This window comes from Chroicocephalus ridibundus, chromosome 9 (assembly GCF_963924245.1).
Source record: "Chroicocephalus ridibundus chromosome 9, bChrRid1.1, whole genome shotgun sequence".
Taxonomy (NCBI): domain Eukaryota; kingdom Metazoa; phylum Chordata; class Aves; order Charadriiformes; family Laridae; genus Chroicocephalus; species Chroicocephalus ridibundus.
Window position 1 is genome coordinate 5,526,038 of NC_086292.1, and position 13,843 is coordinate 5,539,880.

The following is a 13,843-nucleotide window of genomic DNA, read 5'->3' on the forward strand; positions in this document are numbered from 1 at the left end:
AACTTGGAGTCGTATTTGCAGGGCATCACCGACCAAAGTCTCCTCGCTCCTTTTGCTGAACGTGGGTGACACTTCCCAGCTCAAAACGGCAATCGGAGCCTTGCAGAGCTTGGCAACTGGCAATCCGAGCCTTGCAGCACCCTCATGCCAGCCCCTGCCAGTCCACACGTGCCGTTTTATTCCTGCCATGGGATTTGCGCCTCAGGTTTTGTTCAGGCCTACAGCTCGGTGAGCACAGGGAGGGTGACGAACAGTGGGTATCACGAGGGTTTTAATCCAGAGTGAGTGCTACCCCCAAGCGCAGAGTCGGCGAGAGGCTCCCTCGGCACGTCCCTGGGAGCCGCAGGGCAGGGGCAGGGTGCCAGAGCAGGGATGGGTGCACACCAGACTGCCAGCCATGCCCAGCATCACCGGGACTTCTCTGCGATTCCACTCCTCAACCCCAGGTAATGTAAAAATTCCTCATTTCAAATCATTTGTAGAATACCCTTCGAAGGCTTCCCTCCTCACCCTTGCCAGCGTCAACGAGAGGAGCTGGCAGTGCGGCCGGCGGTTTGTTTTAGCTGAACACAGCTCTGGCCAGTGTCCCTGCTCTGTGGCCCCTAGCTTTTCCAGGTGGTTTGCTCTCTCCTGCAAGCTGCCCTAAATACTTCAGCCTTCAAACCCAAGTTCGTGGGCTGCAACTCACCCCTGAATTTAAAAATCGCCCTGTGCAGCCTCTGCAGCTGAGAGACTCTGCCCAGTCCTGCCTTTGCTTTTCGGGCGCTACAGAGACGCAGGAGGCAGCCCAGTCTGTCTCTCGGTCATTCCGTAGAAGGAAAGCAGGGCTTGCCATGGGAGACGCAAGGAAAGGGGCCACAGCACATCCAAACAAGCCACAAAGCATCTTATCTCCCCAGCGAACCTTGAATTGAGATACACTAGATATATGCGCAGCAGTTTTCCCAACAAGACGTTTGTGTGTTTGCCCGGCACTGACCTCTCTCCTTGCCGGGAACTCGGAGCACAGCAAGTGTCGGTCAATGCCACCCCATGGAGAGGGGCCAACGCAGAGGGAAGTCGGGGCTGAGAGCATCGTACCCGCTCCTGAAGGGGGCTGGGAAGCAGCAAAGGGGACAACTGTCCTCTGGTGAAAGCAGAACAACCCTGCAGGGTGGGGAGAACCATGCCCCATACGGAGCTCGGGTAGCCTGCTTTAAGGTCTTTGAAACAGAGGAAAAGGGCAGAAGTAAGATCGCCTTTCCCCTCCTCTCCCCCACTCCATGTGGCAGCAAACCCAGAAGCGAAGGCAGCCTTTCCAGAGTAAAGCCGTGTTCGTTTAGCCCAGGACACAAGTAGAAAGCTTTGCAAATAACAACCCCTCCCACAAAAACCAAAGCAACCAACAAAGAAAACCCAACTAAGCAAAGATATCCTCGCTTCGAAAAAAAACCAAACCCTCAAAATGTTGCTTTGGAGGTCAGCACACACTTTATGGGCAGGATGGACACAGCCGAAGTGAATCTTTAGCCCTGTTTCACAGAAACTTGGCAGAAGCCAAGTTTCCATCGGTGTGCATGCATACCCCCCCCGGCCCCGGCCCCTTCCCCCAATTTTGCTTGCCAGCAGGTCACGCGCTGCTGTCAGCGCAGCGGCTGTGCCTACACGTCTAGTGATGTGTTAGCACATGCCGGGAAGGAAGTGGTTTTCTGGCTTGAAATACATCGCCCAGTTTCTTCTGCACCACGTTAAGGACAATTTACGCACCCCCACCCCCAGTCAAGGGACTCTCATGCAAAGGTCCAAAAGAGCTCCGAGGTGCCGCTAACCCCACCTTGTCCCTGACTGCCGCCCAAGAAGTGAACAGACGGAAATCAGCGCTCCACTGGCCCAACAAGAAGTTACGCCGTACCGTTGCAGCCCTCCACAGCCAGAAGCACACTGGGACCCCTCAGACACCAGACCCGGCTCCTCTGACCACCGTTAGGGTTTCAGCCCTTCCGCGGGCCGGCTCAAACACGTGGGCACGGTCGGCACAAGGCAGACTTGTGTGGGTTCCAAACCTTGTGGCTTCCAAGAGACCCAAGATGGAAGGTTTAAAATTAACATATTCGTCTGCTGCCTCTCTGAAAGCAGATGTTATCCCGTAGTTGTTAATATACACATTAATATAGTCTCAGTGACGCTGCAGTTCTGGGGTTGTGAGGGTAACTCCACTACCATTTGAATCAAGATTCGATACATTCGATAAATTAAAGGGAGGAAGAAGTTCCTCCACGAAGGAGCAGGAGAAAGAGAATCAGAAGGAGCAGAAAGAACCAGGAGAGGCAGCCCGTCCTGCAGCCACGAGAGAGGGAAGAGACAGAAAACACGCACAAGTCAGAAACCACCTGGCCCCTGCCCACGAGCGAGCTGCAACATATGCAGAAAGCTCACAGGTGTCACCCAGGCACGCAAATTAACACCGCAAATCAGTTTTTGATAAAACCCCAGGTGCCCAACAGTGGAACCCCCAAAGGAAGAGTGTCCAGAGGGGAGGGAGGAACTGAGGGAGCAGCACAAGTCACAACAAAGCTGAAGGTCAGCACTGTGCCCCCAGCACAGAAGTAATCGCTCCTTTTGCCCCAGGACAGAAGTCATCCCTCCTTTATTGGCTGGGGCGAGCTGGACTGGCCCCCGCTCTCCTCCAGGTTTGCGGGAAGGCAGGCAGCCTGGGCGCACGAAGGGCGCGGAGCTGGAAGTCTGAGCTAAATTCTGTGAAATGGGCCACGAGGTTCAGCCACAACTCTCCTGCCTTGGAAGAAACCCATCACCCTCTGTGCCTTGTTTCACCTCTCAAAGAGGTAGGGGAAAGGATTCTTGGCTGGCCTCTGAGGGGGGTGAATGAGGGATGATGGATAAAACACACACCTGAGGCAGAGAAGTGCTCTTGCCAGAGCTGCACCAGCTCGGTGGCTGCCAAGAGGTAGCCACAGGCAAGTCCATGCCGTTCCCATGGGTGAAGGCTGAGGGACTGTAGCCAGAGCAGCGCAAGTGCAGGCACCCAGGAATAACGCAGGTTTCATGAACGCAGCCTTCGTTCTTAACTCGAACCGCAAGAACAGCCTAACCCTCGCTCCCACCCCACAAATACTCCTGTAAGGAAGCAGGGACAGGCTGCTGACATACGCAGGACTAAAGCCACCGAACAAAACTAAAATCCCCTTTCCCTACTGTCACTATGAAAACCCGTCAACCACCTTTCCTGTTCCAGACCAAGCTGCTAATAAAAGCCAATAGGACAACTTGTGCCTGTTCTGCTTTCTCCAAGCCCCCAGGACCAGGTACAGAGTGCTGCCCCAAAACAGGCGCTGAACACAAACCTGCAGACAAAGTGCTTGCATCAAGTGCGCTCAAGTCTCAGAGCCTCGTAGAGGCTGGAGGCTTCAGGGGAAAGACTGGAAACGCGCCTCAGTTTCTACATCAATCAAACAAAGCGGGCGTTTGCCTGCCCCAACCTTTCTCTAGATGTTCAGCAACTTCCGAGAATCACTACAAACAAAAGGAGCAAGGGCCAAATTGTCACCACTGGAAGCAAGAGGGCAGCAACGCAATCATCAGAGACAGGCTAACACTGCAACAAGGAAATTAAATCAATTCAAACAGGCTTCTTGACAGCAGCCACCTCTGGGAACGCAGCTGCTGGCTGGCTGGGTGAAGGCCACTAAGAAGTTAGTGCCCCAAGCCAAGGCCTTCACTTGCAGATGCTTCTCCTTCAGCCAAGGATGCTTCAAAGATGGATGGGAGGGCAGTACTGCTCCATGTGGGGTATAGACAGCCTTCACCGTAACCTCCTGGCTCAAGAGCAGTATATTCCACATCCCCTTGACCCTCCAGTAAATTTTGATGATTGAAGATCAGCCCTGGCTTGTATTTCTTTAAAAGATGATGCACAACCAGGGGCAATAGCAATCACAGGTGCTGGTAATTTTCCAACTAGCTCTGCTCACCAGAAAGCTCTATCAATGGCACTCGCACCCGCTCAGAGCAAGTGCATCCTCAACAGAAGCTGGAGGTACCGTCCCTTCCAGGAGCTCCCAATATTCCTTTTTGCAGTCTCAGCACTACTCTTGCCTTAATGTCTCCTCCTTGTTCTTTCCTTCACTTCTCCCTGCCATCTATCCTGAGAAAGTCCATCTTAAAATTACTAGTAACTTTCAGACACCCATCACTCGGCACCAGATGTTCACTTAGGCATCGTTCAGTCATAAGGACCTGCACCCTTGTCCACACACTGCACTTAAATTAGAGCTGCAGACCTGCAAGACAAAAGCCAGCCTCAGCCTATCATTCAATGCATTGAGGCCCAGATCCTTTTTCTTACAGATAAGTTAATTTTTCTGCCAGGGAGCCATTAACACCACACGCGGAGTCAACTTGCACAAGGGTATGCAGCAGTTATGGGCTGACGTCAGTCACAGATGAATTACACTGTTCTCCGACAGTTATCACGTGCACCAGTTAGACACTGGTATAAGGTAATTAGGCTGTACGTCCAAGATTGAGTTACGCGTAGCTGCAAAGCTGGCACTGAACAGAACGGTCACGCTGCACTGGGCGAACAAGCCACACCTCAGTTATTCTCTGCTTTCTCGTTGGGAGGGCGCCTGCCTTTGTAGATCTTCGAGCAGCTGCCATACAACTATCTACAATTATCATACCTTACCCTGTGCATTGCATTATCGAGCTTTGCAAGATGTTGGAAAAGAGCTATTAGATGCAGCTACTTAAGGGAGAGCTACTGTCGCATGATGCACCACGTCTGAAGCCCGGTTACAGCTGGGAGTAGCAGCTTCTAGGAGAAGCTAACATGAGAAAGGGGAGAACAACTCTTGTTTGGTATCTCGGAGATCCGCTATCTACTGGTTCCGCAACCCAACACAGATTTCAAGAGGATAGTGCTGTCAGAAGGCAGAGTCCTACCCTGCAGAATCTAATCTAGCTCCCTTACTAAGTTGCCATAGTTACTAACGGTATCCTACACCAGGGGGGGGGTATTCACGTGCTATTATTGTTCATCACAGAAAAAAAAGGAAGAGGCTGGAAGGCCACCGAGCCTGCTCATCTGCTCACTGAGAATCTTACACCAGGCCACTTAAAAAATAGAAATGCCCGCACATCCCTGCACACGTATTAGCCTGAGCAAGCAACCGATAGGCTTGTCACCCGCCCAGAGAAGTCCCTCCAGGACTTGTCTACATCAAAACAAATCCGAGTCTGGAGACCAAGCCCTTGCAATGTGAAAACAGGAGAAGGAAAAAGCAACCACATCCTTGTTTCTACAGCTGCGCTGACGCCGAGTCGGAAGACGAAGCATGCGAGGCACAACGCGTTAGTCCACCAGGCAGATTTATCTCAATGGAAACTTGACTCTGCAGTTAGTTTGGCTTTTCTTTAGAGTCCTTACTAAGGTACAGTGGCTGCTAGAGTCACATCCCAGAACCTGCAAAAAGACACTGTTTCTGGTCCCCAGCACTTGTGAGAGCCTTTTGTGCTACAGTCTGGCCCTGTCTAACAGCCGAAAGCGTCTGGGCCCCCAACACTTACAGGTGTAGCCTAGACTGGATCTGAAACGTATCGCAGACAGAATAGCAAACCCAGCAGAAGCTGTCTACGCAAACTAGAGGCGAAATACAAATTTCTGATTCTAAACTACAAAAGGTCTTCCAAGATTAGAAGAATCAGGTGTTTGGGATTTTTTTTTTTTTTTTTTTAACTACATGGTCCTGCACAGAAGCAGCCTTCAGTCATTAACGCTTTGCACTTCCATTTCTTCAAAGACAAACCGAATATAGATTTACCTAACTGGAGAATTAGTGAGCCTCTTAAGTCTCCACAGATACAGGCAAGGGAATGCCATGAAAGCCAGGCCGCTCACGCAGAAGAGTGATCTGGCTGCAAGCACAAAGTTCTCAGAGACTCCAGAAATTTAAGCACAAGCTGGAAGGTGTTGTCCATCGAGAAGCAAGAACCTCATTTGTGAGAGCAACCTCCCCGGACCAGCACAACCTTCACTTGAAGGCTGCACTAGCATTGAAGCAGACGTGCAGTTCCTTCAGTGGTGTTCAGGTTTTTGGAATCCTGGAAGGAAGGGACAAGAAAAACCCACCTATGGAAACTGGCTCTGTGCAGAGCCTGGTGGGGACTGCAGAAGTCTCCATTACTCCACACTTCACATTTTGTTTACAGACAGGTTCAGGTTTCTCCCCTAGCACCCGATTGCCGAGCACCAACACATTCCTGATGAAATCTCTGCCTTACTCTGCAGCACAGCAACCCCGAGGCAGAGGTTCTGCAAAGCCCCTCTTCACAACCACATGGAGAGCAGCTACAAACAAAGATCACACAGTTCGTTAGCAGAAAGTAGCAGAGTAGCCATGCTCTTCCATCCTTGGACCCAGGCCTGAGAGCTCAGGAATCACAGGTAGAGATAACTACGGCTACGTAGCTGCAAAACAAATTGGGATGAAACCCCCAGTACAGGGTCAGGGCAGGAGAGAGCCAGCAGGACATCAGGGCAAGCAGCAGCACCAAGGTCCAGCCACCCCCTGCACGCTAACCTGGTCACGGATACACATGGGCCTGGGCATGGCAACGCCGGTGCTCACCGGTGGCAAGTATCTTAAGGGGGCCTACGAGAAAGCTGGTGAGGGACTTTTTAGGATGTCGGGTAGTGGTAGGACTAGAGGGAATGGATTAAAACTAGAGATAGGTCGATTCAGGTTGGACTTCAGGAAGAAGTTCTTCACCATGAGGGTAATGAGACACTGGCCCAGGTTGCCCAGAGAAGCTGTGGCTGCCCCATCCCTGGAGGGGTTCAAGGCCAGGTTGGACGGGGCTCTGAGCAACCTGGTCTAGTGGGAGGTGTCCCTGCCCAGGGCAGGGGGGTTGTAACTAGATGATCTTTAAGGTCCCTTCCAACCCTGATAATTCTATGATTCTACAAAGTTCCAACAGCAGCTCCTCCTCCTCCTCCATTTGGTCCACTTTAAGTTAAACGCAATATAAATTTATACTTAGCATCTCCACAAAGAAATGTGGATTCCAGTACTGACTCCAGTCCAGCAGCTTGGAGGGCTGGGGAGGGGGAAAGGGATGTTATTCAAGCTGCTGCTTTTTGTGATGGAGAGCAAGTTGCCATCCACAGCCACATGAAAGTCTTACTGGCAAACACTGTTTGACGTTTCTCTATTAAGACACGATGCAGTGGTCCTATTCCTTCCCAATCTGACTTAATTAAAAAAAAAAAAAAAAAAAAGAAAAACATCTCAAAATGGTTATCAGCTTTTCAGGATGCAAGTAAGATCTTCTCATTCGGGAGAGTGCTACGAGGCTGACCTCTCGGGAGCCGCATGTCAGACCTGTTTAGCTCGGAGACACAGCACTAGACTCAAAGAGAGCCTTAAGTAACCAGCCAGACACCATCTGCTGAATTTCTCTGAACTTTATTGGCACTTTAGGAAGAACAGAGTATGGATTTTAACAACTCCTCCAAACAGGAAAGAAATGCCTTAATATCAAGGTTCTCTCTGCAGATAAGTACACGGACCCGTGAATTACTCCACAACCCTAAGGAAACGATGTTTTATTATAACCCAGTAAAAAGACTGGTCAAAAAACCTCAACATAATTTACAGCAACAAAAAATAAAACAAGAAAAAACAAGCCAGGCAAATATTTGATAAAGTACTTCCCTCCCCCCCACCCCCCAAGAGGAGCAGTTATCCAATTAAACTGGAACACGGAGAGGAAGAAGAACAATTCACTGTACTCTAACAAATAAAAAAAAAAAACGTGTCTACAAATCTCACCGTAATACTGAAAGCTTCTTACATTAGTTTTCTTGCAAAATATCAATTCTTTACAATACAGTATACATTTCCAAGGGAATGAGGACCATAAACATATCCTCTATCCCACGACTAATATTTTCTAATTGTGCATAGCTAGAAGTATTGAAATCAAATATCATTAGATACCACTGGAATATAATACTGGTTAAGAAGAAGGCAGGGCTGAAACAACTACAAAGAGTTAGGTGGACTCACTGGCACAAGCCGTTCTATTCCTGTATTTGACCATTTGGAATTAGAACGATTAAAAAAAAAAAAACCCCTATAAACAGAAGTCATGCCAGCATCACGATACACGAGCTCAGCAGTGTTGTGTGACCCATCGAAGCAGAAAAGGTTTACTGGTTTATTATTTGAACATGTATTCCAGGCACCATACATCAGCTTGTTAGGAAACTGTTAAAATATAATAAAGGCTTTTCTCCCCCCCAAATGCATCAATAGTTGCCACAGACAGAGCAGAAGTGCTGAGAACCAGCTTTAAAGCACCAAAACAGAAGTGTAAAGGTTGTCTGTTCCCCCAGTAATGAGACTCGCGTAGAGCCAGTGCCAATAACCCTTCCGTGTAAAAATACGCAAATCAGTTCTGACAAATTTAACTGCAATCTTTCATTTGTGACTTTCAAAGTACTGAGGCATGTGGTTTTGACCAACCGGAAGTGTCACGTGTCCCCCCCAAAAGCATACTGTGTCCCAGGGAGAGAAGGGGGTCTCCCACATCTGGATGTTTAGACGCAACGCGCTAAGCTATGCTCCTAACAGAGGTTGGCTGGTCGGTATTTGTGTGGATCTCCACACAGACTTTGTATTGCTTCCAAAAAATAAAATAATACAGCACTGCTAAGGTTGCTTCCAGCAGCTCAAGGAATTCTTGGGGAAATACTGCAGTTTATTAACACTATCATGAACATTTCTTTTTTGGCACAGTCCCCCTTTACCTTTCCCATAGAGCAGGGAGCTGAAAATGCTCTAGCATTCAGATGTTTTCCTTCTGTCACCAACAGTGGTGACCCGTACAAAGGGGGAACCCACAAAACTGAGAAAGTCACAAGATTTAGGATCGTGCTAGGCAAGAAAATAAGTGACAGGCTAGCCTGATGACTTCCTATAGGGACAGGCTAATCCAAGGGGGGCAACGCAAAGGAGGACTCCATGGTAGGTGGAATCCATTTTTAAGAGGCCTCTTTTGAAGGTTAACGTTTCCTTCTATGAAGGATCAAGGCAAAATCCAATTCAACCCTGAGCATAAATGGCTGTTTCCTCCCCAGAAATGGTGGGAAGGATTCTGGGGAGCTATAGCTTGGAAGACAGGAGGTGATGGGTATTACAACAACTGGTACAAGTGGCTCTCAGGACCAGTCTCACAACCACTAGTGTCCCATTTCTAAGAGACAGAGCCTTCTGTTCTCAAAGCTACAAAGGGGCAAAGCATCCTTCTGGGGAAGGAAAAGCACTTGAGCCAGGGATCTGGCAGAATGCTAGCAAGCATTAAGGCAGCAATTGGACAAATATCTCAGGATCCTCTCCCCTCAAATGCTGCTTGAAGCCAGGAAGACAGATGCAGTCTTGTACATGACCCAGATACAAGAGTAGTTTTTGGTCCCCAGGTGCTGATCACTTTTTATGATTGCATCTAGTTTAAACTAAAGACATCTGAGCTACAGTAGATGCAGACACAGTCATAAGGCACCAATGACTATGTGCTAAAAAGGCCTCTTATGGAAAAACCTGAAATCCTGTTCACATGACGAGAAATGTACTGGTTCAGAAAGGGAAAATACAGTTACAGGAATTTTTAGTCTTTTACATTTCTACCTACCCCTTTAGGTTTCCACTGACAAACCCAAAAAGGAAGGCAGTGTTCTTTAGCTATCTCTGCCTCACTGGTTACATTCAAGTCAGACAAATGACAGCAAACAAAGCCATTTACCAGAGACAAAACTTCTGGAAAGCAGGGAAGTCGAGGCTCCAAACCACACTGCATCAGTGGAAATATTCCAAAGGCCTCCTCATGATTAGGAAATTCAAAATTTCATCATTAAACAACAAAAGGCAACACCAGCAGGAACGCCACAGAATCTGTTTGGTCTGCTTATGTTTGAAGGACAAAAGCTTTGGTCTTTTAGAAAGAAAGTCCACATTCTACCTCCAACCCTTCTTCCTCAGCTCCAGCCTCCTCTTCTCAACTACATGATTCAGACCCTGTATTAAGTCAAAAATTCAGACCCTGGCTACTAAGCTTAATACTGAACAAAGCTTGCACAAGTTAGTAGGAAGGCACAGTGTCAAAAAACTGTTAGCACTTTACTGTACGTAAGTCAGTAAAAGTATCTGCTGGCCTCCCCACCCAACGGGAGAGGACAGCAACACAGCCGCTTCAGTAAGCGATACAAAACTAAATGGAGTGAGACTTTATCCAAAGCCAAACAATTTCAGATTTGCCCCGATACATGTTTGCTTTCCCAACCCACCCCAGGAAGATGTAAATACTATTCTTTCTTCTGCTACTTAACTCCAGCGTTTGCCCAAAACTCGATAAATAAGACCATGGTCACTCTTCTGTAGTGGTTCCAGCGTAGCACGATTACGAGTGAATGACGGGAGAGGATGGGGAAGAAGGGAGAAGAGAGTGCGGGGCGGCAGGTGCAGGGGAGAGTTTACATGGACTCAAACTCATCAATGCGTTGCTTGGTGTTGCCCTGCCGAATCTGACGGAGGGTCTTGTACTTGTCTCGGCCTAGACGCATGTTCTCAGCGTGGATCATATCATTGGCTGTCTTCTTGGTTTCATCCCGAGCATTTGCCAGCTCCGAAGAAAGAGCCTTTGGAGAAGGGGAAAACAGATACCAATGGGTTAACACATGCCAGAGCCTCAAAGCTGGACAAGGAGGTTCCTTGCTGATCCTCCTAAAAGATTCAATATCCATGGAGACAGGAAACAGATAAGCCTGAATATTTACAGTTCTGGGCAACCTGCTTTAGCTGACCCTGCTTAAGCAAGGAAGTGGGACCAGATGATCTTAAGAGGTCCCTTCCAAACAAAACAATTCTATGATTCTGTGGAAGTTGTTAATATTTTTCCCTAACATTTGAAGGTAGAAAACACCACACGTCCATCACCCTATCATCTATCTTTGTCTAGCGCAGTAAGAAAGACTGTCTCCAATGTACTTCAGAAGAAGCAGGGGGATCCCTAAAGACAACAGAAGCATCTTGCAGAATTTGAGCAGTTACTAGCCTTCTACCACAAGAGAAACTTGCTGCAGAAGATAAAAGGCACCTCTGTCACTCTGCCTGTGCGTAACCACCACAGCACGATGCAGAACAAGCAAAGCCTGATGCAAGTCAGGCAGGTAACAGGCAGTGTAGCAAAACGCTTTTTTAGAGCGGAGTCAACACCAGAACGCTGGAGCTCCTTACGAGGTGGTGGTGCAGCACTGCTCCCTCCATGCTCAGCCCTAGTGGGCTGCTTTCAGGGTTTTGCAATGCAACCCTGTCAGACAAGACAGTTACAGACAGCTGCTTGGCAGGAACTGGACCGAGTTCTCCGATTCATTGCAGCCAGGGCTACGAACAGCTGTCAGATGGCTGGCAAGACTGACACTACGTATGACAGATGCTGCTTTTTGGCACCGCTTCAAAATACTTCACGACTTCCAGTGAAATGGAAGTCAAGTGCCAGGAGACAAGATCTGCCTCTCTGCTCAATGATTAAGCAACTACCTGGCAAGATCATGATCATCCCTCTTTCCTCACCTCCCTTTTTTTTTCTTTAACTACCAGTAATACCTCCCTGCTGCAATTAACGGCAAGAAGAATAGAAGCAGGACCCAGACACACACCCTCTTTGCTGCCAGCTTCTTACCTTCAAGTGTTTCTGGACCCGTTCATTCTTCTCTGCTTCAGTGGTGCGCTGCTCCTCGCTGCGGTCCTTGATGGTGGCCTCTGATCGTAGCTCAGCGCTGGCTTCTGCTGCATTCTCATCCTGCTCATCGTCATGCTCGTTCTCAGAGTGCATGGGCTCGGTGACGTGAGGGGTGCTCATGGCAGTCTTCAGCTCCTCTTTGGTCTTTTCTAGGTCCTCCTGCACCATCTGTGCCTGCAGCAGGACATGCCACAGTGAGTTAGTCGGGATTATAATGAGTGCATGAGACTTCTCGCAGAAGCACTACTCGAAGCTTATTGCAGGAAATCTTGCACACTGAAGTGGTATGTTCCAAAGCTATTCAGCCACAATCATCTGCAAAACTTTCTGCTGGCTAACACTTCAGAGATTTGAAGAATAGTTATAATTCATGGAAAATGGGCTACAGGCCTAATTATTCTAACTCCACGTAGAAATATTTTGACTAAGACACTCATTCCATCAAGAAAAGCAAAGCTGGGTATTTACAACGGCCTCAAGCTTGCAAATGCCTAGTCTAGCATGGTATCTGGTGCGGTAGTTTAAGTCACAACACAGAATGAAGGGCAACTCCACAAAAAAGTACTGCCATTTGCTCAGATTCTGCTTTACCTTCTGTTGCCACTCCTGGGCCTCGCTCTCTTTCTTCTGCCTGGCCAGCTCCAGCTGTGTGATCCTAGCTGTGAGTTCTGCCATCTCAGCAGCCTGCAAAAAGAAAGGCTTTTAATGGGGACAAAACCAAAAGTACTTGCTAAATGAAGCATTTAGTCCAAGTCCTGAATAAAACCAGTATCTCCAACGTCTAACATTCAGTAAGGAGAAAGCTTTCCCGTAAACTTCAGTCCCACCGATATCTCCATAATGCCAGGGAAAAGGAAGCCAGAAAAGTTTTGGGTTTTGTTGTGGAGTGTGTTTTTTTTCTTCTCCTCCAGAGCTACAGAAATCAATTCTTTGAATCCAAATCAGGGAAAGCAATTAGTGAGCTCTACACTCCGGTCTCAGCATCACATACAAAAAAAAAAGGACACAAAGCACAACAATCCAGATTTACTGTAAGAATACACCTGTATTCAGGTATAAGTTCATCTGCTGGAGGCTAAAAATTAAAGAACCAAACTATGCTTCCTCACTATATTCATAGCCTGGTTTGTTCAAGAACTTAAATGCCTACCCTGTCGCTATTTTCCCTACCTGATTTTCAGCTCACACACTTACCAGCTGTTCCTGGGTCTTTTGCTGATCATGGGATGCTCTCAACAGGGCCTCCTTTGCCTCTTCTGCTTCTCTACGTTCTTTAGCCAGTTTCTCTGCTTCCTCCTGAGCTCGTTTTCTCTCCTGTTCCAGCTCCATAGCTCTCCGGGTCTGTTCTTCCAGTTCTGCACGAATAGGGGAGCACATTTGAAGAGAGATCAAGAAAAGAATGGCAGGAGAAGAGGAACACCTACATTCTGGATAAGAGTTTTCTTTCAGAGGGACAGGTAAAGGAGAGATGCAAGAAACTGTCCCATTTCCTCTCCTCCACATTGTAACTAGAGCTCGAAGACAAAGAGCCAGGCCTGTTCCAAGCCAACACATTACTTGCCTGATCCCATCTCTTTAATCCAAGTCCTATTTCAGCAGCTGCATATGGAGGGCTTACACTCACCTTCAGAGGGCTAAACCACGCAATACCGGAGCCAAAATGGCTCAGAGATGCTCATAGCTTTACTACTCGAACCCTTCTCACTCAGACTATGCGTTTAAGGAAATGCGGGAACATCTCATATTACCTTGCTGAGCTTTCTTGGTTTGCTCCTCAATTTGCTTGAGTCTCTCCATTAGCTCCTCCTTCTCACGTTCAATCTTCTCCTTCTCCTTTTCTGCCAACTCCCTCTTCTTCTTCTCATTCTCCAGCAGGGCTCTGATGAGGGGGAAGTCATAATGCGATTTCAAATTAACAGCGACTCAGATTGGAGCGCTTCCTAGTGAAGCCACGAGCACACAAGAGATGTGCACTCCAGCACTCAGCTGAGGAGTTCTACTCCAGACGCGCCCCTTTATAGAAGGTGCAGGAAGAAAAACCTCTGCT

At 48.2% G+C, this 13,843-nt stretch overlaps 1 protein-coding gene across 1 annotated transcript in view; it reads right to left on the reverse strand.

Moving 5' to 3' along the window:
• Nucleotides 1-7,447: 7,447 nt before the first annotated feature.
• The window catches only part of MSN (moesin), a 47,960-nt gene continuing 41,564 nt past the window's right edge, over nt 7,448-13,843 (reverse strand). Inside the window, exons 9-13 of the mRNA XM_063346352.1 lie at nt 13,545-13,675; nt 12,991-13,151; nt 12,388-12,480; nt 11,737-11,970; nt 7,448-10,693 (exon numbers count right to left, since the gene is read on the reverse strand). Coding sequence (XP_063202422.1) covers nt 10,529-10,693; nt 11,737-11,970; nt 12,388-12,480; nt 12,991-13,151; nt 13,545-13,675 — 784 coding nt within the window. The 3' untranslated portion in view covers nt 7,448-10,528. The remainder of the gene's footprint in view (nt 10,694-11,736; nt 11,971-12,387; nt 12,481-12,990; nt 13,152-13,544; nt 13,676-13,843) is intronic.